The following is a 26,287-nucleotide window of genomic DNA, read 5'->3' as shown; positions in this document are numbered from 1 at the left end:
CAAGTATTGCACTGAAGTACAAGTTGGAGCTATACTTTATGTAAATGTATTTCATATTCTTACTCTAGTACATTAATGTGACTGCTGTAGTTCCTGGGTAGTTTGCAGATTAAAAGTGTTTTGTTTACATTATACTAAACAGTGTACATTTTGTTTCAGCTCAACCGGAAATCAACATTAAAATGCACCTTACACGTATATAAAATAAACAGCCTGTATCTATATATAACCTTTATGACCACTCAACACGCTCTACAGTTTTGCCATTCCCCTATTCACACACTGTATCAATGTGCAGCACTTTCTCATGGTTGGGGTTCAGCATCTTGCCCAAGGTCAGTTCGGCATGCGGAATGGGGGAGACTGGATTCGAAAGGCCGACTCTCTGCTTAGTTAAAAACCAGCTCTACCTCCATGAGCCACAGTCACCTACACATTATGATAGTTTAACACTCTGCAGAGCTACGTTTTTTTTTCCTTCAAAGTAGATTTCATTGCTAACACTCAGCGCTGTGAGGAGAAGTCGAGTGGAGACACATAAAAGTGAACACAGACAAGGATTTTTTGGTTTTAAATCAATAGCTAAGACACAAGCCTATAGGGCAGCCATAACAACAGCCACTTGAAGCCTGCTTTATTTACCTCTTGTCTTGTTACAGCCAGTTTATAACCAGCCAATTACCCATTGCTGCAGAGTTCTGTCAGGTCAGAGTAGTTTAAAGAACAAACAAAACATTAAGACTCAACAATACAATAATTACTACCCATTAACTACACAGCCATTTGACAATAGCCCAACTGTTGTGTCCCAGCTCTCTCCTGATAGCAGAAAGCTATTTATTTAAGAGTTGAGCTTTAAAAACACAATTAAACAGCCAAGAGAATCGTAATGCAAAGGCTGCAATTGAGGAGAAGACTATTATTATTATTATTATTGTTATTAATATTATTACCCTGCTCTGTCAAGAAGACATGCACTGCCAATTACTGTGACTTAATTGTGTTTCAAGTGTAATAGTAAGCTGTATAAAGTAAAAAAAAAATGAATACAAACACCCCCAAGTTTACAGTTTGTGTTGATGTTTCAGCCGTCCATCGATAATCTTAAATGGTATACAGGTAAACTGTACACTTAAAGGGTTAGTTCACCAAAAACTGAAAAATCACAGGAAACAGGCTTTTTCAGGGATGAAAACATTGGTTAAGTTACTGCTTTAGTTCAGCAGTAAAAGCAAGGCCACAATTTTATAATCAAAGACTTACAGTATATACAAAGGCAGTGTTAGTAAATCTGACACATTGATAGGACAGTAGTGCACTGCAGGAAGTAGTACTGCTGTCGGAGTGGTGAGAGTAACAAAGATTGATCAGAGGTTCATCCTACAGCAACATAATGAGCAGCTCTCTCCAGACCTAAACCTTATGGAGCTCCTATGAGATCAGCTGGACACATGGTGCAACATATAAATGGGAACCTCTGCTATTGTGATGGCACAAACTTTCTCAACCATGTTCTTTTTTGTGATAGCTGCCAATGCAACTTGCAGTGAAACCATAGTCCTTAGGATAAGTGGTTAAGCATGTATAGTTGGCTATTATTTTTATATGATTTTTAGTTGTGATGGTTTTATTTGAGGAATAAGTTAAACATGATGAAACATGATGGATCTCAAGAATTATAAAGACTGAACAATAAAACTGAACACCTCCATATACATCAATGCTTCACATACTGAAAAATAGTAGTGATAGTGCCACCATGTGGTTTTCAGATATGGTAAATGGTCTGTATTTTTAGCACTTTTCTAGTCTTGATGACCACTCAAAGTGCTTTACAGTACAGTTTTTGCCATTCACACACACATTCATACAGTGCAACTATGTGCAGCACTTTCTCTATGAGAAGGGGCAATTTGGAGCTCAGTATCTTGCCCAAGGACACTTTAGCATGCAGAATGGGGAAGACAGATCGAATCGCCAATCTTCTGAGCCACATCCGCCCCCGAGATGAATGACCAAACATTGCACGTTATTTTGGTTAACAGTAGGAAATGTGTTTTTCCACAATTTTTAATTCTTGCTAGAATTTGCTCATCCACATTGATTTGAGAACTCATGTATTATCTTTCCTCAATTGGTTAACAAACCTATATGGGTGTGCTTAAATCAATTCAACATTCAATACCTCTGAAATGCTTCTAGCAAAGTTTATGGACTGAAATATATTTTAACAGTTTTAATGCAGTTTCACCTCTAGGTGATGGTATGAGAAATACAAATTGCTTAGTATATTTCATTACTATACACCCAGATAGTGAAGACTAAAATATAAAGATATATTATCTTGTTATCAACAATGCAAAACAGTGAACTAAGAGGATAATAAGGCATCAGCAGCAGATGCAGCAATCAATCTGTTTTCTTCAGGAGATACAGATCTTCTACTTTTCATCACAAGTTGGCCCAGGTGCTGCATAGGTCAGAAATGCTGATTCAATTTAGGATTTAAGATTCCATTTTTTAAAAATTATTTATTTGTTCTATTCTTTCATCTAAGAAATAGGTCACAGACCTTTTCATTAATCCCAGAACAAAAAATGGTGTTTAGCAAAGATGAGTGAATGATAGTCCACACATTAACAATAGATGACTAAAATGGAAGCGTATGTATGAAACTTTGTGTTTAAATGTGTATACATGACACAGTTGAGTTTCTGTGTTGATACAGGTGGTACTACCTAGTGGTTGTCCCTGTCACCCCAGCTTCTCTGAGCAGATGGGAGAGCCCAGAAGACATGGACATACATGAGGTGAGTGAATGAGCTCTTTTATACTAGTCATGTACAAGAGCTTGTTTCCAGGTAATGCTGGTTAGAGGTGGGGTCAGGCCTCTAGTGGTCATGGTTAAAAGTACAGACAGCTCTAAGTACTGGTGTGAATACACTCAGATCGGATAGCGCTCCAATGACGCCAGACCACATTCGTCCACATTCTATTAGCAGTGTGAATGTGTCCTGGGCCACATATGAAGGACTGCCTACTCAGCTGACATCCTCTAACCTGCTACAGTTTCACTATGAACTGAACCTATTTTAACTCTTATCTGTACCCTTATGCTGATTTGCCAAAATGTCACCACTGACCACGACATCATTACTGATACTTTTCTTAAACTGGGGAAATCTTTCTTCACTGCAGCTGCACCAGATTCACTAAGCACCTCCTGACTCTTCCCTCTCTCATGCCGACACGCAGACACCCACAAACAGTGACATTGGACACATCTGTAAACTCAGACTGGGTCAAAACAACATGATTTGTTCTTAACTAACACAAATGACATACACTACCGTTCAAAAGTTTGGGGTCACTTAGAAATTTCCTTATTTTTCAAAGAAAAGCACTGTTTTTTCCAATGAAGATAACATTAAATTAATCAGAAATACACTCTATACATTGTTAATGTGGTAAATGACTATTCTAGGTGGAAACGTCTGGTTTTTAATGAAATATCTACATAGGTGTATAGAGGCCCATTTCCAGCAACTATCACTCCAGTGTTCTAATGGTACATTGTGTTTGCTAATCGCCTTAGAAGACTAATGGGACTGAGACTGGCCAATAAAAAGAAAAGATTGATATGGGCAAAAGAACACAGACATTGGACAGAGGAAGATTGGAAAAAAGTGTTATGGACAGACGAATCAAAGTTTGAGGTGTTTGGATCACACAGAAGAACATTTGTGAGACGCAGAACAGGTGAAAAGATGCTGGAAGAGTGCCTGACGCCATCTGTCAAGCATGGTGGAGGTAATGTGATGGTCTGGGGCTGCTTTGGTGCTGGTAAAGTGGGAGATTTGTACAAGGTAAAGGGATTTTAATAAGGAAGGCTATCACTCCATTTTGCAACACCATGCCATACCCTGTGGACAGCGCTTGATTGGAGCCAATTTCCTCCTACAACAGGACAATGACCCAAAGCACACCTCCACATTATGCAAGAACTATTTAGGGAAGAAGCAGGCAGCTGGTATGCTGTCTGTAATGGAGTGGCCAGCGCAGTCACCAGATCTCCACCCCATTGAGCTGTTGTGGGAGCAGCTTGACTGTATGGTACGCAAGAAGTGCCCATCAAGCCAATCCAACTTGTGGGAGGTGCTTCAGGAAGCGTGGGGTGAAATTTCTACAGATTACCTCAACAAATTAACAGCTAGAATGCCAAAGGTCTGCAATGCTGTAATTGCTGCAAATGGAGCATTCTTTGACGAAAGCAAAGTTTGAAGAACAAAATTAATATTTCAAATAAAAATCATTATTTCTAACCTTGTCAATGTCTTGACTATATTTTCTATTCATTTTGCAACTCATTTGATAAATAAAAGTGTGAGTTTTCATGGAAAACACGAAATTGTCTGGGTGACCCCAAACTTTTGAACGGTAGTGTATGTGTGAATTTGCATATGGTGAGAGAAAGTGAAATCCAATCGCAAGTGGTCACAGGAGTCACATTCAGGATGCATTTTAATGCAAGGTGTGAACACCCGTACTTAGTGCTTGCCACTTGTGATCGTATCTGTCGGGACAGATTTAATACCAGGTCTGAACAGGGTCTAAATGGACACTTATGAGTGTATAACTTTGCAAAGTGTGTATTAATTGCATACACACTTTGGTTATGATATATGTGTTGCTCCATGTCTCTTTGATCCTGGCTGCAGCTCCCAGGCAAAATGTGTTGGTTTGTCATTGACAAGCAGTGTTGCAGCTCCCAGCAATCAGAGGGGATAATGTGACGCCCCGTCTCTGAAATCCCTTACTTTTTATAGGACAGGGTTCATGTTGTGCCAATTACTTAGTAATGAGGGTATTGTGTGGGTGCTCATTTTGAGAGAAAAAAATCTAACATGGATGGGGGGGCAGGGTGAAGTTTATTCACTGGTTTACCTATTGTCTGTTGTTAAACATAAAGAACAACTCAGCCCACTTTCACAAACTCTATTATTTGCTTCACATTACAACAGCGTAAAATCTCCGTTTGGATTTTGTGTAATCTCTGCATGGGTGGACAATTAAATGCCAAATCCACCCTGCTAGTAAATTGTCCAAGCACTGAAGACTTCAAGGTGTCACGACCAAGGATAAAAGTTTAGTGGTGACCAAAAATGCCTGGACCTTATTGATACAGTCTTTTATCGTGTAACCCAAGACTTGTGCAGGTACCCATCCAATACATGTGTGTATGTAGGACCCCACAAGTCACAGGTTGTGTTAAAAACCAAGTCACGACATCCAGGAAGCCCTTTGTCTTTGTCATAAAACTGTGGTGGGGTACAGTTGAAGGCAAGGTTATAAAACCATTTATAAGATTTGAGTGTTCCCAGGAGTACTATGACCTCAATAACTATGAATTGGAAGAAGAATCTGAGTAGCTGGGAAAAAAGGGCCTTTGTCAGAGAGGCGACCAAGAACTGTCACTCTTAACAGAGCTTCAGATGTCTTGTGCAGAGATGGGAGAGCCTTTGTACCATCGTACACAGAGACACACATACTTGGACGGAAAAAACCCAGCAGATCTTCAGTAATGAAGCCATGACCCTCTGCACTCCCTTTGAAGGTCACAAAAGGCCCTCAAACTCGACAAATCCTTACATGTCTCATAATTCATTGTCTTGTATCCACCAAAGTGCCTTTTGCCCACAACTAGGGTAGTACTGTAATAGGTTTATGAGCTTATATAATTAGGAATTTATCACATTATTACTTGAAATTTTTTGTGGTAGTAATGTGAAAATATCTAGTGAACATTTCATATTGTAATCTGATACATGTTTTTCTTTTTCTTGTTAACAGCAATATGCTTCTGCAAACAATAGAGGGGTTCTTATTAAACATGACTGGGCACACATCAGGGAGGTAGCAAATCACAAGATTGTAGTCAACCGATGCAATGAATGTATACTTCATTTTTTAAATTATTGTTGCTTCATTGCAATTTCAGAGTTGGATCTGTTTGTCCATTATACAATCAATAATGCACACACAGTATTGGGGCAGACACACACGTCATAATAGCGGATTATTTTCATCATTATCAATGGACTAATGAATAAGAGCTCCCCGACAAACATGTTGCATCTCCTTCATAACTTCATCATAAAAGTCAACATTTATTTTGTTAATTGCTTTTGATTTGAAGTTATAGTCAGCAGTAACTTAAAATAGTTTAGTTTCTGGGGATGTCTTCACAGACACTCAGTTCATAAAACTGCTAATTTACTTTCAGTAATACTTTCAGTGGACAATATAGGCTCCGTCATTATTGTGTTACCCCATTCACCAGTAGATAGTGACTTAACAAATGTTTGTTTAAGTGAAAATCTTGCTATATTTTCCAATGCTAAGTGCCAGGTAGTTCTAGTTGCAAAACCTTGAAAAGGTCTCCACAGAGATCAGTTTTGTTCTGTCACGTTAAATTATTTTCCATGGTCATGATATGTCAGTTCCAAAGTCTCCTGATGTGTCATCTCTCTGGCAGCTCCTGGAGGCTGGTGCTGACAGCAAACTGCAGAGAAAGAGAAGACAGAGCCAGGACTTCCTGCAACCCTACATCACTGCCAAGCTGGACGTCCTGCCTGAGATCTTCACTCTGGGTGATGAGAAGAAATACAATGGCTACTACAACAAACCCCTCCCAGGCCAGCAGCAGTATCGCTGCTTTGTCCTGGCTGACCTGACGGACCATGAGTCTGTGAGTGACTTCTTTGTTTTTATAAGTATATGAGCACGTGTAGCATCTTAAATGTTAAAACTTCAATGGTTGATCCTGAATACATATGTAAAAGCCAGGAACTCCTTCCTAATAATGGTGTATAGCCATGTAGAGTTCTTATAGTTCTTTGGTGAACTTTGACCAGGTCCAATCCTCAAAAGCATTCACAAAAGTGAGCATTTCTATGGTAAATATGTGAGAGGAAAGATCAATGTACAGCAGCAGAGGGCAGGAGTAGATGAGTATAGACTGGTCTTATTTGAGGTGAAGTTTAATTGCAAAATGTGGTCCTTTAGTGGGAACTACCACAAACGCAGTTCTGATAAGTTTGGCAAATCTGTCTGTCTGTGTACAGGTTTTGTCACCACAACAGCATCTCAACAGTGTAATTGAGTTAAAAATGAGGGCTGAATTGGAAGATAGCTGTTGCCAAACCCATTAGTGCAGAGTACTAATGTAATGTGATTAGTGTGATGGAAGTTTTCTGGAATTCAGAAGATTTTAATGTAGACTTGATTGATCAAGGAGACCAGAAGGTGGAACAATATACCAACGCCAACAGAGTAACATGGGCAATTGTCACCCCCAAGTCTGCCTCACCTCACATCACCCATTCCAACAGCACATCCATGAAAGGCTAGATTTTCTGTCACTCTCTGTGTTACATGTAGATGTTCGCATCCTAATGGACTGTTAAGCCTAAAGTATGCATTCCTAAATCACATTGTGTCCTTAGTTCAACTAAATCTTTAGGGAGATCATATGCATTATATAGGAAGGGGTATCTTGGTAGGACTATAATAATAAATCCTTTTCCACAGGGGCTCTGACCATCCTACCCCAATTATTTTATGCCACATACTCTTTTGCATTTCTATTGCAGTTAAAGCCCAGCTAGCTGTGACCATGTGAGAGAGAGGCAAAGCGAAGCATTAGACACAATTATGCTGTTGCAGTTACTGCCTTGTATTCAGCAGGGTCAGAAATAGTTCATCAAGACAGGGCCTACACATGGCCCCATTCACCTTTAATAAACCATTAAACCACACCAGAGAACAAAGGGGTGGATGGGGCTTTAATATGTGAATCTCTTGCTATTTTGCTGAAGTTTCCAGATGAAACATTTTTGTGTAAAAACTGAATTTCACCCTGCAGATCACATTACGATACTTCCACCTATAGTGTGTTGCAGAGGAGAGCTTGTCATGAATGGCAATGTTTTTCCTCCCCAGTGTTTCCTGTGTGTGGAACAAAAGAACTGCCCTGTAGCAGCAAAACACACATGTCAGGCACTTGCAGGGATGCTTACATCCTTGAGTCATGCGTGCATCTGCAGGTAAACCTCTCAGCCAGTGATGAGATCACCCCTGCTGTCACTCACAGTAACTTAGAAGCACAGCATCTTCAGAGTGCCTCTTTAATTTTAAGTGCGTTTCTTCCGTTGATCAGGAATTTGTCGTTGTAGTTTTGTCATGCTAATGTGTTGACTCTGAGGAGGTTTTGGTCCAGAATACTGAAGAATGTGTCTTTAGACCACATTACAAACATTCAATTGGACTCAGATTTCGGTGACCAAGGGTCAAAGGTCAGGGTTACCTCACGCCCCGTGAATGTGTTATCTTAAGAATGCCTCATTTCAAATTGGCGCAAATGTTCACTTAGACTCATGAATGAATTGATTAGAATTGGGTGGTCGAAGGTCAAGGTGGCAACACAAAAAAAATGTTGGCCTCTTGAACATGATATCTTAAGTCTGCCTTTGACTAGTTGTCACTTGGACTTAAAGGTTAACCGGATCAGTGGTCAAAAGGTAAAAGTCACAGTGGCCTCATATTATTGTGAATGCAATGTGTCAGAAAAACCTGGAGGAACTGAAACTGCATTGGTTGGTGAAAGCATAGAAACCGCAGGGCAGTAACTCTCGTTAAACACTGTTTTGTTTTTTAGAAGTGCATCTTTTACTTCTCCACGAACACTAAAAAACAAACACAAAAACAGAAATGCCACAACAGATAAGACATACTGTGTCTACAATACATTAAAACACAAATCAACACAAATTCATCAATGTGTTTGTACTGTACTGAATACTGCTGACTTATGAAAGCTTGTGGCTGCTATATTATTTCTCCATAGTGCTTTAGTTACAGCTTTTGTCAATTGTGTAGACAATACATGTTTCATTGTGTTAAGATGAGAGCCCAGATTCAGTAAATGACATAAGCTGAATGTGATTCAAGCCTGTACCAAAATAGACACCTAATCACATTCATTGAAAACATGGGAAGTAAGCCCAGCTTTTATTTGCTACTGCAAAGCTGCTGGCAGAGTAGAGGCGAAAGGAAAAGAGAGAGTAAGAAGGAAGAAGCAAGATGGAAGGAAGGAGAGGAGAGGCTGGAGACTAAAGCAAAAGGGCACTGCAGCTTTCTGTGGCCCTCACTGCTGGTAAACAAGCTGGGGTGTGTGAGATTGGATAAAAGAAAAGGGCCATAGTGGGATCCCTTACTGCAGAGGAAGGAGGAAGAATGGTTTCCTCGGAACGCAAAGCCCTGTACGATTGACAGAGAGGTGAGGAGAAGAGTAAGAGACAAGAGAAGGAGCTTAATGGGAGGATAAGATCAGGTGGGGATTGGTTTAAGGAGGTGGCAGGGTGCTGAGGGGAATTCACAAACGTACTTGAGAAGCCAAGAAATGCTGCAATCATTGGAGACAGAATGTTGCAGATGCTGGTAAGAGTTTCTGATAAAGCAGGATGAGAGCTACTTAAATTAGTTGAGAAAAGAGAGAGAGGAGGAGAGAAGGATGGCAGAGACTGAAGGCTGTGGGAAACACAATGAGCCTGCTGGATAGCATCCAGTTTGTTTTAAAGAGGCGAAAATGGAAATCTTCATCATTCTGCGAAATAGAAACAGAATTTTATTCACGTCCTCTTTTTTGAGAGGAGATTATGGACAATAGAAACAATAGGAAAGTGTTCATCCTCCCACTGTTATTAAAGTGACATTTCTTCCACCCACCTCCTCTCTCTAGCAGATGTAACAGCATCACATTTTTCACCCATAAAGAATTACTATCTATCTGGTAGTGCCGCTGAGATTGATCACTTCCCCCCTGAGATTTTACAAATATTCTTTAGAATATGCTCCTGCAGCGTAAAAAAGCAATGGAAAGTGTCGTTTTTTTCAGAAAAAGCTGTTTTCTGACTCACGGGCAGTACTTTGCTAAAAGTGCCAAAACTGCTCCAGAGAAAAGAAAGCTGAAAAAAGCTGAGAAGACAGATTGTCAGGGTGCGGTGAAGCAGTAGGACCCAGAAGCAGAGTATAAACCAAAAGTGTAATTTGAATGAAAAAAGAGTCTTTAACAGACAAAACACAGGAAGCTTACACAGGAGATGCAGAGGCTCAGGAGACCAGGAGACCAGGACAGGCATGACGAGGCATAACGACGGTTAGACAAGAGATCACAACTAACATACGACAATGATCCGACAAGGACAAAGGGGAGCACAGAGACTTATATACAGACACACAGGGAAGGCAGGGGCAATTGGACACAGGTGGAACACATGAGGACTGGTGCAGACAATCACAGACAGGAAGTGAAGAAAGAAAACACACAAGGAACAGAGACTACAAAATAAAACAGGAAACAGAACACGGAGTGTGAAAACATGAAACACAGGAACAACTCAAACAAACATAAACACAGGGATGTACTAATAAACAGAAAACACTTCTTCAAAAAGAGGTGGAACCTAAACACTGGCAAATACAAAACCATGACACAGATAAGCTGAACATGTTATCAAGCCCTACACTTTTTAGCAGTTAAGGTTTCAAGGTTTCTTCTGAACACTTTTTCTAACAGGTTTGGAAAGGTTTGAGCTCAGTCTTCAAAAAAGAAATGTTCCAGTTTGTTAAAAGTTAGTTGGCTGCACCCTATTGCATTTATATATCACTGTTATTCTGAGTAGAAGCTTGTTGTCTGTGGATTAATTTGGTATATTTGACTTCATGCCTTAGTTTCTCCAGAAGCGCGATAACATGACCTCCAAAAGCTCCAATAATCTGAATACAGTTTTATATTAATGTGTATAGCAATTTTTTCTTTTTAGGAACATAAATATGACGGATTCTCCAAAAATCAGGATGGTGATGTTTTCTTTTTAATTTATGTGCATCACAATACTGTCAACAGTACTTGTTAAGGAAAGGCATATTCACCCCTTTCCCATTTAAGTGTGTCCACTGCTATTTGGTGTCTGGAACACAGCCCCGGGCACAGGTCTCGTCACCAGTAAAAAGCACACACCAAATTCTGGCAAGGAGAATTTGGTGTGTGCTCACTGCTCATGTTTGAAGTTCATGATGAAATCACAAGCAAATCACTGCTGCATGCACTTCACTGCACACAACAGAAACACACACAACTTTTAGTTTGATGTGAAAAAAAAGCATGATCATAAATCAAGTGTCCTTGACCTTTGAATTACAGTTACTGCTAGAACATATTAATTACAAGTACATGGATTGTCATAGGGATTACAATGCTGAATCCCAACTGCAGGGAAAACCTATATACCTTTCCAAATGTATTAGATTCATGGTATGTGTGTGAAGAGTTTGACATGTTTGGAAGGGTGTTGGGTCACACCATGTCAAAAAGCATTTCTCTTATATTAGCATTCCACTACATGAGGAATGTTTAACACATCTCTTACAGCCACAAAGTTCATGCATAATTCATCTACAGCTGTCAGCCTGATATCACAACCCCCTGACAATGAATGTTAGAGTGAAAAAATGTGCTGAAATTAATGAATCAATAAGGAAGCAGAGCTGGTCTTGGGCTGACATTGTTTTAACAAGCACCATACTTCAACTGTGTTTACACTTTCACCCAGAGGAGCTGCAGCCAGAGCCCAGTCAGGCTCACAGGAATATTTATAGTATCATTCACTAACAGTCCAATTTCGTACACTCGACTTTATCCATGTAACTTCTATTTAACGTTTAACATCTTGCCAATTTTCTACTACTTACAAAACTGCAACTAAATCGTCACGACAAAAGGAGCTTTGATAGACTGGATCTCTGTTTTCTTTGAAAGGAAATGATGCAGTGATAACTTTGATATCACTATCAACAGAAATGACACAGAAGGTCTGATTTATACAAACTGTATTCTGGAGTTTTAAAGATGTGGGCATATACAGAAATGAACATTAAACTACTGGGGTACTCCTCTAAACAGCAAGAGATGGTAGCACAATGGGACAAATGAAATGTGATTCTTCTCTTCAGTTAGATAAATATTTTTATGAATATCACAGGAACAGACTTTTGTTCATATTGATGCTTATTTTTTGTTTTTTGATTAATAATGTCTTTATATTCCACTTTTATACCGTATACTATTAACATTGCTTTGGGAAAGCAAAAATTAACAAACTATGTTTGCATTGTGACTAGTTGTCACATTAAATGGTGAAACATACTGACAGTAACTAACAAATAACAGACGCTATAATGATCAGCGAATATTGTGAAATGGTGTTGTTAAATGTAAAAAAGACTTGTGTTGAAGTGTGTTGCGTTAGGCTATGCTAGTCCCAGTTACGTTATGGAGACGATAGAAAGAGAGGAGGAAAGGTCCTGTTGGTGTGCTGTTTGAAGTGAACTGTTTGTGTTGGCTGGTTGATCTCAAGTAAGAATATGCTGCTCAATTCTGACTCTAGTTTTTGGTTAGACTAGCAAGAGAGACAGCATAAAACATAATGTTATCATACCACATTCTCTAAGTTTTACTTTATTTTAGTTTTTATTAATCGATCAATAAATAAAATAAAATTGTATTCATATAGCTCATATTCACAATCAAAATTTGGTTCATAGAGCTAATTTTTTTTAACTACATTTTTTATTGTAATGGGTGGTCATGCTTACATTTCTGTCACAGTTTAGTGTTTATTTTATGACTTTGTTTTTATCTGGTTGTATGTTATTTTTTATGTGATCTTACTTTTTTAAGTGGGTAAGGTTTCTTCTACAGGCTTTCTCCTCGGGAACTGTCTCTGGAAAGGGGGAGTCAATTAGTTGCATGGGTTCTGGGCATCATTGCTCCCCGCTGACCAGTTCCATCTGAATAATCTGCAGTGCCAGATATATCTATTTTGTCAGGTTAAAAGCAGTTTGTTTGGAAGAACAGCACCCCTTGTTTTTGGTTTCCTGTCTGAAGGTTTAATGTGTGAAGATTGGACAGAGGTCAACCTAAAGATCATAGGATCTGGTTTTCTACATCTTGACTCGTGGCTACGACTTATTATCTTGTTTCAACGACTGTGAATCTGCTCCTTAATAAGACCTGACCAGTTGGCTACATCTCAATCTCTCCGTTTCCAAATGCACCAGGCACATCCTGTCTCCGAGGTTTCAAGTACGCACAGTCAGGTGTCCCTGCACACTGGGCATTTAGCCGTGCACCATGACACAAGACGCAAAACATGGTTAAATAGTGGATAGAGGATAGGGCCCTTTGTTAAAGTCCAAACATTTCCACAACAGTGTGGCCTCAGATTCAGTGCAGGCAGTGTGTGTCAAACCGAAGCCCAGTTGGCCAGGTCTTGTTATTAAAGAGCAGATTCATAACTCATGACATAACTCACAAATTATTATTATCTTGTTCCCAGGACTTAATGACTTGTGGCAATATGTCTCCAGAGGGGCTCCGTAGGAAACTATGTGGAACACTAGGATAAAAAAAGCACCACTGACGATGTAGAATACAAAGCAACGTACCAGCCTGGGGTAACTGGGATCAACACTCATATAAATGCTGATCATTGTTTCAACCCGAGCACATTATTACTCAAGATATGTTCAACCAGGGTTAACAAACCTCAAAACTAGAAGTATTGTTTTAGCTGATAAAAGCATTTTAGGATGATGTAGTAAAGCCCCAACAGATCGAATCAGTTCTGCTGTTTGTAACCGAACTGACCCTGGATCATCCTCTGGTCCTTTGCAGCAGAGGATGTTTGCAGCGAGCCCGTTCTCCGAGCCCATCATGGTGAAGCTCCACAGTGGGATGAGCCGACACACTGAGGACCCAGAGATGCTGTGGGTGATGGGTCCAGTCCTGGCTGTCATTCTCATCATCATCATAGTCATTGCTATTCTACTCTTCAAAAGGTGAGAGAAGAGCAGACACTGTCAATACTGAGAACACTGTTATAATAAATGCTTGGTTTGCAAAAAGTATGTTTTTATTTGTATGAAGGAAAAGGGAAAAAGAAACACTAGGACATTCTTTTGAATTAATAAGTCACATATCTATGACAAAAGAGAGTTAAAAAACTTGGCAAGATTGGATAAACCTCACTACAGATGTTGATAACCAACCTGCAGTGGATGACAAAATCATATTATACTTTGCCATCCGATTCAGCCCAGAATGGCCACATTATCATGAGCATCTGGACTGTAAAGAATTTGGATAGCAGTTAGAAGAGAACAACGTAGTGATTTGGATGAGTTGACATTGAGCTGAGGTGAGTTGGGTGAGCTTTTGTCCATTAGGAACTATATCACAATGGGCAGCTGCAAGGACATCACGTAATAGTGGACGTGCAGCGACATTTGTGGTGCGATGAGATCGGTCCCACCTTGTAAAGGTTAGCAGTGTAACTACTTGGCATCAAAGCACTGGTCTCTATCAGCAAAACAAAATGTGATATGAACTGGTGTTGCTGCAATAATAACGATGTACGTAGTTTATATTTTATTAATCATTTAAATAGTGCTAACCAATTTCTGTGTGATTTTTCTCAGTAGATAATAATTCATATTAATACAAGCCAGTCAAACAACCCACTTCTGATAAAAATCAGACATCATCCATGTTTATTGAAAAATACATTTTCAATAAATTAAGTTCAACAAATTAATATCCCAGCAAACTTTTAGCTGTGAGAATGTTTGCACCCTCTAACTCCCCGGAAGTGTCTGGCATTAAACACTAGTATCTACATATCAATGCTGCTTTTCTGTCATCTGTTATAAAAGAAGATAGCAGTAGTTGAGTGGACCTTGAAGGCAGTGTATGCTCATTAAGTTCATCCTCATATCATCTATATGGACTATCATTTTAACACAGAGAGAGACCAGGAGCAGTTTCTTCATTGCAGCAGATGACAATAACAGAAGAGGCACGCAGCAAGAAATGGTTCTAGAGTTCAGACAGACATTTATCTTGGCTGAGCGGGCCCAAGGACAAAGGTCCTCCATGACACATGGGAGCAAGTGGCTGTCAGTTGCCCTGTAGTCCTGCTTTTCCAGGCCAACAGTTGGTTTGTGCTTCTTGTGCTTGGGTGAAATATCTGGACTTGCTGACTGAGCTGACGGGCACATCCATATGGTTGTTACTCTGCCCAAATGGCAACACTCCTTTTGCTCTTGTTTTCATGTGTGAGAATTTGTTCTCTTGGGGAGGGAAGCATGAACTGAATGACTGAAGTCACCTGCTCTTCATTACATTACTGCCAACATGGTCCTACTAATATGGCTTTTTAAATGTATTTTTCGTATCTTCCAGTCAAACAGTGGGTTCCTTTTGTTACAGCACACTATGAAAATTTACTTCCAAGCCTTAAAGTTTGCATTAGTTGTGTGATCCATCTGTAGAGTTAAAATATGGTTGCACAAACCTGAATTATGAAGATGCTGATGAACTATATTTTACTGGAAAATTATATTGGTGCAAAACAAATCCAGATCAAATGTATTTATACCCCATAATATGCTAAGCATCATGACAATGCATTTTAGAGTTCTGCTGATGGGTTATTAAAGGGCTGATGGGCTTTGTTCATCTATGAAGGAGAATATTCTCAACTGTAGTACTCTCAAAATATGAAGCTGTAGTTTTCACAGAAAAAGCACAGTGTGGTTTAAATCTATCTCAGTAATAGTTATACCCCATTCTGACATAGTTGTTCAGTTAAGTTGAGCTCTGAGATTCACATCTTGTTAATGAACTATTGATGGAAGCACTGTTATAGAAGAACATGTTCCATCATAGGTAAAAAGAACTTTGTATTAATTCAGAGTGACCCTTCACTCTGAGGGGACAAGTCATCATATGTGTTGAATCCACCACAGTTCATGACTTTTTACTGACGTCTTTCTCATAGATCAAAAAGCATATGGCACCTTAGTTTCAATGGGTATGCATTCATTACATTTCACCACTCATTTACTCTTTTTTTTTCCATATATGCGAATGTCAGCACAGTATTTAATCAGACTTTAAAAGTACAAATCTTGACTTACACCATTTCTGACAAACCGTATATTCCTCATCCTTCTCCATTAATCTGTTAAATGTGAATATATAATTTATTATATATATAAAATCAATTGCTTTCCCTCCAAAGTTGACCTACTTTTACTAAATATGGTGTAAAGTGCAGTGTTGGAGCTCATAGATATTATATTTCCTGCAAGATTACAGCACAAGAAAAATGGGCTCACTAACCAAGCATAGTATCCAAAAGTTAAGATGGTAATTTATATAACCATAAACATAATAAAAATACAAATACTATTTAAAAAGGTTATGCCGCTCAATATGTTGGATAGTGAGAACTAAATAGCGAATGCAATGCAAGTACATAACCTTTTATACGAGTAGAATTCATGAATGGAGTACAAGAACTGATCACAAAATTCAGAATTAAAGGTTAAATAAAAAGGTTTTAGACGCCCTCTTATGTACTCTTACAGTACATGTGAAACTCACCATATCCATTGTAATGTGACAAATTGATATATGTGACACTTTAAACACAGATGTGTGTGGGGTGAGATTGTGAGTAGCTGGAGGGTGAAGCTGCTCAGTTGCTGAAGATCAGCTGAAGAGCACAATCAGGGACAGTACATTTACATTTTTCATTTAGCTGACGCTTTTATCCAAAGCGACTTACAATAACAGTGAAGTGCTCTGTTAACACGGACACTCTGTGGTGATCCACTGCTGACAACTTGGAAATTAATCTTTTGTCTCTCTGCTCTGTGGTTCATTGTCTGCCTGCTTCCTGTGGACACAGCAAACAAGAAAGGTTAGTGACTCTGCTCCTACGTCACTTCACCTCACAGCTACCGGCCTGCCTCTGCACATCCTTGCATGTTTTCAGTGAGAATGACAAGTCAGAGGTGCTCGTTGTTTCTGTTACACTTCAACACCACCATGCCAGATGTCTGAGCTGTCTTCTTACGCTTATCAGCTTCAACTGAAAGCACTTGTGAGCATGTGTGTCTTTTCTGTCCTTTTGTTTCTCGGAATAATCCTGCCTCACTGTTGGCAATAGCCCCGCTTTGTCTAAAGTTAAATACTCTGCAAATCATTCGTCATCCCCTTTTCTTTCACATTCAAATATCAACTGTTTGGTTTCTGTATCTTTTTCATTTTTGCTTAGTTAGTTTATTTCAAATCAAAATTTAAATAAAATCCACATTTTCAGAAATGTTTTGTAATGCTTACATTTCATGATGTACTTCAGCAGTGGTTTTCAACTGGCAGCAATACTATCTGACCATCCACATAATTAAGAGAATTAGAGATTTTTAAAATATCAGAATATCGGACAGAAAGATTAACATTGTTGTGCCTCTATGAGCCTCATTGACTGACACATCTAAATAGGTTACAGTAACATTGCTGTAATACCTGCTTTTCACCAAAGTCAGTGGTTACACAAGGGTTTTTAAACTCGAGTTAACCTGCTAAAAACGTGACTGACCTTTCCTATGCCAATAGAAGATTGGCCAAAAAACAGATTCCCAGTGTGTCATGTTCGTTGTCACAAATGCACCAAAAACTTAATCATGCTCTTACCTCGCTGTCTTGCTAAAATTTGTGTGTTCACCCGGATTTCATGTGCAGTATACTGTACATCAGTGCCAAATGAAGCCAGAGACGATGACAACCTGTGTCTTCTGCAGAGTCACTTGACCAGGGAGTAAATGCCGATTGGATCTATTCACATTGCAGACAATAGCCAGATTTTTTGACCAGTGGAAAAGGGGCTTAAAGGGATAGTCCACAATTACTCATTATCTAGTCACCCCTATTATCTACTCACCCCTATGCCGATGGAGGGGTGGGTGACTGATGAGTCCACAAAACACTTTTGGAGTCTCAGGGGTAAACAGTGTTGCAGCCAAATCCAATATAATTGAAGTAACTGGGACTCCTTTTTCAGACATGAAAAAACAAGAGAAAAAAACATAACATGCCTCCATTCTGCTCGTGTGGTGTCATCCAAGTGTCGGTAAACCCCGACATTCATATTCGACTTGAACCAGCTTCATTTACATTATGTTTTAAGCCTAAAATTTCTCTGATATTCTCCTCGGAGCTGCTTTCACGTTCTCATGGACACACCGATAAACCGCACACACTGCACACAAGCTTAAGGGCACACGCTGGGTAAGCATTGCTACGTCCGCTAGCATCACTTCTTCTGGTAGTGGACTTTTAGGCTTAAAACACATGGTAAATGACGCTGTTTCGAGTGGAATATGAATGTTAGGGCTTGCGGACATGGAGGCATGTTGTGTTTTTTTCTGTTGTTTTATTATGTCTGAAGAGGGGGTCACCTTGGCTGCAACGCTGTTTACCCCTGAGACTCCAAAAGTGTTTTCTCCATCTGCATAGTGGCGAGTAGATAAATAATGAATTTTCATTTTTTGTGAACTATCCGTTTAATATACACACTGTATACATTCTACATTGGGGCTTTGTATAGCTGTTTTAGCTGAACTGTATATTCTCCTCACAGCTCTGGATAGAGTCTCATGATCAATTAGCCCATTATAACATTGGAGTTAATACTAAATTAGACTTGTTGCTTTAAAGAGAATATTTCGCCATTACAAGATTTTAGGGGATTTTGTTTTTCAATATGGCAGCTCAGCATATATGGACGATCATCTGCTGTCTTTTATCGTGTTTTCCACTTTGTTTTTAGTTTTTATTTTCTGTATGATTGTTTTAAAATGTAAGTAATTGCTGCTCATCCTTCTCTCACCACGTCGCTTCAGGAAAAGAACGTCTCCAGCCAAGGATGAGCACATGGCAGGGGTCAAGGACTCACTGCTGGCCCATTCCTCAGATCCTGTGGAGATGAGGAGGCTCAACTACCAAACACAAGGTATTGACACACAAAAACAAGCAAATGTTGCCAGTATGTACAAGCTCATGTTTATTCTAACACACGTCTGCAGGCAGACTGGTAGCGTACCAAATGATCTTGTTGTTTTAGCACTGGCACATCCACTTACTGCTTCGGTTTGTGTACTTTTGTCTTGCTGCCCAAGTGACAAACTATGACTCCTAATTATAAATAATCTTTTCACATGAGTCACTAATGTCAATCTGCACCCTAAACCAGTTCACATGAAATTTCTCAGTCACTTTGGATTAAATAGATCTTTTACTCTCTTTATTATTTTTACTGCATAATTTGTGCATAATTTCTCCATGGGACCAGCATCTGAGGCTCATGGGTATTGCATTATTAAGAGCCACAATGACAAACAATACTTTCTCTGAAAAGATAGCAATAATAAAAGAAAAACATTATTATTATTTTTATTATCATTATTATTATTATAAGCCACCGCTGCCCCCAGAAAAGTGCCATATAAAACAATGCATTTGTCATTAAGAACAACACAGCACATAAACACAAAAAACTTTTTTTATGTAACAGCTTGCTCAGGTTTCAGGAACAGATCCTGTTTTGAGATGAATTACAGTCAGTTTTTTTTATTCATTTACAACCACAGTCACCCCTACAAACTAATGATATCTTGTTCATCCATCCACCTTCCCAAAACTTAGTGGCCCTAAAATTAAAATCACCTGACTTGCTCCTTTGCTCCCAAAAATAAGTTTAAAGTATTACGAACCCTATAACCTGTTTCGGTTTTCCTTGTTTTTCCCTTTAACAGTAGGATTTGGCAGATGTTGTTTATATCAACATAAATTCCTCAATTCACTCAGCTGCCAACCTTTGTTCCCCACTAGTGAAACCTTACTGTGTGGCCCTAAAAAGCTCAAGAAGTTCCATTATTCACAGCAAACACACAACAGGCAGACAGATGATAGCATCTTTACCAGTGTTCTGAAGTCTAACAACACTTTACTGTACTTGAGTATTTCCATGAAGCTTTTTTATCCTCCTAAAGTTAAATATAGTTCACTGATGTTGCTCAGGTGAGCTTCCTTTGAATGTTAGAGGGTGTGCGGTTCATTCAGCCGTGCTGTTTATTATAGGGCCCATATTATGTAAAATACATTTTCTGGGCTTTACTATACTTGAAGGGGATCCGTAGGGACCCTCAAAGTATGAAAACAGTCACTCCGCGGACTTTTTCACTCAGTCCATTCTAAGAAATATGTTATTGAAACGTTGCGTTTTGTACTTCCTCTCCGTATGGAGTCATCATGGAATCACACTCTTCTCTCAGCCCCACCCAGCCGGAACCAGTCCAGTAACGAAGATGTTACTCATTACTCCGTTCAGAAACTCTGGACTTACTCCTACATCGGCCGACTGTCCTGCTAAAACTTGAACAAACATGAGACGGTGTAACTTACCATTCAGAAACATCCTGTTTTAACCGACTTTTATTATTGGCTGGTCTTCTACAGCTGTATCCAGACATAACAACGTGACTTTCAGCTGTGCCTACCAGAGAGATCGTCAATGCGCCAGAATGAGACCGGTGATAGGCCTGGTCGCTAGCACTCAAAGTGCAGTCAGCCAATCAGAGGAAGGGCTCATAAATAATTAAAGAGGCAGGCGAAAACAACCTGTTCTGTTTGGAGGGCCAGAGAGATGCAGAAGAGAGGACATGGACATGCACATCGACTTTAAATGACTGATATATCATCTTAGGGCTACCAATATCTCAAATTAAATCCCAGAAAGGTGTAAAATATGGGCCCGTTAAAGACTCACATTGAAATGTTAAGCATTTACTTTGAGAGCGTTACTTTCACAGAATGATATTTCTGCTTTCATTGACTTGGCTGAACTTGAATTCTTTTTCCATTACTCTTCTTATGGAATGATAAATACAAAAGGCACTTTTTCATTGTTTTGTAAATACAACAGTACACACACTGTAAGATGTGTCCCGTTATGAATGACAGCCTGGTGGACTGTCAGACCACCACCCACTGACCAGCATTGCTTCCTTAGAGCCACCACAATGATGTAGCTAAAAACTGAAGCCACTTCCTCCATGGTAGGGCGAATACATGAATGACACCACAGGAGAGTGCAGAGGACAAAACAGACATCCAGCCCCTACCCCAGTGCTCCTTGTCTTCTTTTCTTTTCACTTGTCTTCTCCTAACTGACCCCCTGTTTTGCCTGGTTTTTCTCCGACAGGTTCCAGTGCCCTCAGTTGTTGTCCCAACACTCCAAGTTAGTTTTCAGTCCTGCTGTGTTTTACTAATGTGTCCTCCCATTCCCATCTCCTTCCCTTTCTGTTTTACAGCCATTTGAACTGAGCCTTCTTTTCTAAACTCGGCACCGCCTTTTCCTCTGCTCTGTTCATGTCAGCCAGTTATGGTCACCCAAACTGAGAACTGAAATGAAATGTACTATAAAAGCATAAATGAATCAAAGTTACAATCACATACTCATACGCCCTAACCACCTTTGTGATCCAATCTGCTCACCTAGTGATTTGTGGGAATTCTTTAACCAGTCAGCATGCTCAATGATACTCATATCACTAGTGTGGTTTTAACCACAGCTGTGAAAGAGCTTCGCAGCCAGACATCATCCGAGCACTGAGCACATAGCAGTCCCACTATCACTCCAAGTCATTGTGGCCAGTTTCCTCTGAGCTTTCTACATGCATCTGCACCCTGGTTACACTCTGGAATGTGTGTGTGTGTGTGTGTGTGTGTGTGTGTGTGTGTGTGTGTGTGTGTGTGTGTGTGCGTGTGTGTGTGTGTGTGTGTGTGTGTGTGTGTGTGTGTGTGTGTGTGTGTGTGTGTGTGTGTGTGTGTGTGTGTGTGCGTGTGTGCGTGTGTGTGTGTGTGTGTTTGATGGGCCGTACTTACTGCTCCACCTGTCACTACAGGAATGAGGGAACATCCTCCCATCCCTGTCTCTGACCTGGCAGACCACATAGAGAGACTCAGGGCCAACGACGGACTGCGCTTCTCTCAGGAATATGAGGTAACATTTCCTGTTCTCATGATGCAGCACAGACACCTTTTATTTTCTTAGTTTAGTATTTTGTTTTATTAAAAGGGTTTGGTGACAATATGAGATAGAAGAGATATGAAAGATATGAAAGATCTATTTGCTATGATATTTATATGTCTGAGAATTGATAATTTTATCTTAGTAACAGATATCTTTCTTTGAAGATGTGAAAGGAGGAAAACAACTCTCCAAGTTTACTAAATAGCAGACTGTTGCACTGCATACTGCCAACATTGTATTATGTTACATGAACTCTTCTATTATTAATAATACAGTACAAATATATATTTTATGTTCATTAGATCAAGTGTAAATCAAAGTGATTACTTACAATACCATAACCCCCAAACAAACCTAAGATATACTCATGGAAAAGTATGGTTTGATCTATACTGTGGCTTTTTCTATCCCCACCAGCACTAACCAACAGGTTCCATCCTACACCTTATTATGAACTTTTATCTGAGCCTTCATTCCAATAATTCCTTTTTAGCTGCCTGTGGTCCTTGGACTATGTAAGGCTCAGTAATCACTTGTGATATTTGAACACCGTTTTCTGCTCCAAGGCCCCTCAGGTAATTTCAATGTTCCATGTTTTTCCATTTGTCTACATACAAAATTTATTTTAATTAACAGTCAATTAAATCATGGACAGGGGCCTCCTTTGTAAAACAGTGCTTAGCATTCATTCTGAAATCGTACATGCGTACAAAAGCTTAAAATGATGTCCGGCAAAAATATTCACAAATGTAAAATCGTGTGCACGCATACCTGAAGGCAGTTTTACTTTTTTAAATCACAGTCCACCTGGAAATGTATGTACGTGAATCAACCTCACATTGCATCCACTACACATAAATGACCCTCACATGAAGTGAGAACCAAGACCAAGAAGTGCAACTCATACTTGTCAGCTAATTCCCACCAGTAACAGCCAGTTGCCAGAAACTCCAGAGTGGTGTTGTGCCATAATGCATCAAACGTGATACCATAAAATGGTGTGCCTTTCGGCATTCAATAAATTTGGTTATCAAGATAAAAATATTAAATATTAATATTTTATTATTAATATTACATAATAATTTAATTGATTAAAGTTACCTCGGGGCACCACCCTTCAAAGGAAGTGAAAAGATAGCCAATTTATTGATTAAGTCTCATAAAGGTTCTAACTACAAATTTGGAACTCTGATTAACAATTAAATTAATAACTATAACCAAAATTACCATATAGATAGTTAGCTAAGTTGAAAGATATGGGGTTCTTGACAGTGTAGAGGTTGGCGAAATTCACTTATGCAACATTAATGGAAAAACATTTGTGAAAGAAAAACATTTATTATGAATATAATAAAGTATAAAAACACAAATTACTAACGGTCTAATTGCTAAACAAAGATAGGTATGTGTGTATACATGTGTGTGTGTCTGTGTGAGTCAGCGTGCTTTCAAGATGGTGGCTGGCCAAAGAGATAACCGCCCCCACCTATTGGAATGTTTACGACCTGTAGAGATAATGAGGTGAAGAGTTATGCGTGTGTCTGTGTGTGTGCCAAATTAGAGAAGTTACTAGATTGGATGCAACGAAAGACTGTGAAGAGCATAACAGACTAACATTACTTTCTCAATGACTTGTACCCAAAATATCACAACACCACAAATCAAACTTATAAACCTCACACCGAATCGAATAAACAGTCTTGCTTAGCCTAGTATAATTATTAAGCCCAGATGTGTTACCAGTCCGTGGAAAGGGAAAACGGAAGTTGCTGTGCAGTTCGCAGTTTTGTGTCGTCTTGCTGGTTTCGGTTGAGTTCAGTTCAGTTGCTGAAGTTTGCCAGCAGGACATCGAGTCGCTGCTAGGACGTTGGTAGAGCTTGAGGCGAGGAGGTTTCCTTGGTGAGATGAGCTGGAAGCTGCACCTTTGTGCTCCTCTCGAAGAGTTGGATGGGAAGAGAAGATGTGAGCTGGAGAAGAGGCTCCACAGCCTTCCCTCCTGTGGAAGGATCGTAGGAAGAGGCAGAAGAGGCTCAACAGCCTTCTCTCCTTAGAGGGTTTTAGCAAGAGAGATCGAGCAAGAAGCTGGAGAACCTGGCTTATATTGGCCCGGTGACCTCACAGGTCATGGGGTCCAGAGTGACCAATGGGAGTTGAAACCTGTGTCCCTGGGGGTTTTCCACCCCTGTGTGAAGTTGTTGCCTGCTGGGAGACTGAGTTCCTTGCTCTGGTTTTAATGGCCCTGGAGACGGAGTCCTGGGGAACATGCGGCTTCAGGGTTTGATGGCACATGTAGGCCGAGTGTGGTTTCACACAAAACCATGGCCCAACAGTGGTGAGTATTTGTGTTTGCACTGGGATGGAATGGTTCCATCAGGTCTGTCTAATACTGGACCCAATACAGCACATAGATCCAAAATCACAGATCTAGAGAATATAAATCAGTGGATTAAATGATTAGTCATCATCATGGCACAGGAAATCTTCCTGGTCTCAGAACACTCATTCTCTCCTCATCCTTCTATTCACGTACTCCTCTACCAGGGCCAGTGAATCCATCATGTAGTATTACACACAAGCGTCACCGCAGTATTTATGTTAACAACGATCGGACTTCACACCTTGACAAATTGATCATCTTGTCCCTCTATCCTGGGACATCATTTGGAAATGGACGTTTGACAGGTGAACACAATTTATTTATTTTTAATTGGTCAGTGTGCTCTGTGTGCCTGACAGCAGTCATGTTCAATGATTTGAAAACTAAGGTGGTACTTTGTGTTAGATACACAGTGAGGGGAGATTATTTAAATATTATTTATTGCTTGGTTCTGCAACTCGTTATCGCTGTTATTACCTGTGCGTAATTTGCTTAAAATTGGCTCTTTTACAATTGAAGGATCAAATGGAACATATATGCTGGACAAGCACAAAAAGCACTTCTGGTTTTAATGTTTACGATAAAGGATCTAAAATCTGTCTTTTCACCACCTCGCATCTGTGTTGCCAATTTCACCTGACTCCTAAATGTTCGGTCACAGTTTGTGAAGAGGTGAACAACTTTTGTGTGTAAAGTGGCATAAGCATCTTTCAGAGCCCATTTTGTGTATATGCAACATTTATAAAGGAGGCCCCAGAACTCCTTTCTATTGGTTTTAGGTTAGTTTCTTCTTTTTATGAGAAGACAATTTTAATGGCAAAGAAAATAAATAAATCATTAATTTATTGTGTTTTTCTTCTTGTCGAGATAAAACACCTGTGATTCAGCTGGTCAGGAGGCATTAACTTGCAATTTTTCACACATTTTAATATTGAGCAAATAATGATGAGTAGCTACCATGAGGAGAGGGAGCCATGTAATCAGCAGCAAGGTGCTCCGACTTTATTAGATTTGTTCTGTGGTTGTCAGGGGGAACCTCTACAAAAGTAGTGAATGTCCTGTCTGTCTGAGGAGGGTTTTCAGTCCCAAGAGAGATTTTACAGCAACTGTATTACAGTCTTCTGGAGCAAGCCACGTTCATGGCTCTGATATGAAATGTTAGAGATACACAAATTTACTGAGCACACACACACACACACACACACACACACACACACACACACACACACACACACACACACACACACACACACACACACACACACTTGGGCCGACGGGTTTAAACTGACCCCCAACATAAAACTAAACCTAAACTTAACCTTGACTTTAACCTTAAAGAAGACAGATTTAGGTCCCCATTACACCAGCTATACCTGGACACACACACACACACACACACACACACACACACACACACATCAAAGAAACATTGTACCTTTACCATCAGTAATGACATAAAATGGCTGATTCAAACTGATCACCATGGCCTACAGCGGAAGAACTGCTGGACAGGTCAAACCTCAGTACAGTTCAACGAGATGTCAAATATCTTGAACATCTGGTGGGCAAGGAGAGGGCCCGTGGTCGCCAACACCGAGAGTGGAGACTCACTCTTTGCCAAGCGCTGGATGAGGCCCACGAAAAGTTGGCCAAACTGCAACCCCCGAAAGAAAGCTACTGCAACACGGACAAAGAAATATGGCAGCCTGAGGATTGGGAGGAGGAGGGTGACTGGGATGAAGAAACACAGCAGCCTGAGGATTGGGAGGAGGAGGGTGACTGGGATGAAGAAACACAGCAACCTGATGATTGCGAGGAGGACAGTGAAACCCTCAGCACTACAGAGATC

General features: G+C 39.8%; 1 protein-coding gene across 1 annotated transcript in view; it reads left to right on the top strand.

The window, feature by feature from the left end:
- The window catches only part of ptprfa (protein tyrosine phosphatase receptor type Fa), a 186,420-nt gene that overhangs the window by 126,543 nt on the left and 33,590 nt on the right, over positions 1-26,287 (top strand). Inside the window, exons 16-22 of the mRNA XM_035177244.2 lie at positions 2,729-2,810; positions 6,536-6,748; positions 13,796-13,959; positions 16,875-16,886; positions 18,871-18,980; positions 21,231-21,266; positions 21,934-22,031. Coding sequence (XP_035033135.2) covers positions 2,729-2,810; positions 6,536-6,748; positions 13,796-13,959; positions 16,875-16,886; positions 18,871-18,980; positions 21,231-21,266; positions 21,934-22,031 — 715 coding nt within the window. The remainder of the gene's footprint in view (positions 1-2,728; positions 2,811-6,535; positions 6,749-13,795; positions 13,960-16,874; positions 16,887-18,870; positions 18,981-21,230; positions 21,267-21,933; positions 22,032-26,287) is intronic.

This window comes from Hippoglossus stenolepis, chromosome 14 (genome assembly GCF_022539355.2).
Source record: "Hippoglossus stenolepis isolate QCI-W04-F060 chromosome 14, HSTE1.2, whole genome shotgun sequence".
NCBI classification, from domain to species: Eukaryota; Metazoa; Chordata; class Actinopteri; order Pleuronectiformes; family Pleuronectidae; genus Hippoglossus; species Hippoglossus stenolepis.
This window is presented reverse-complemented; position numbering and strand designations above follow the sequence as displayed.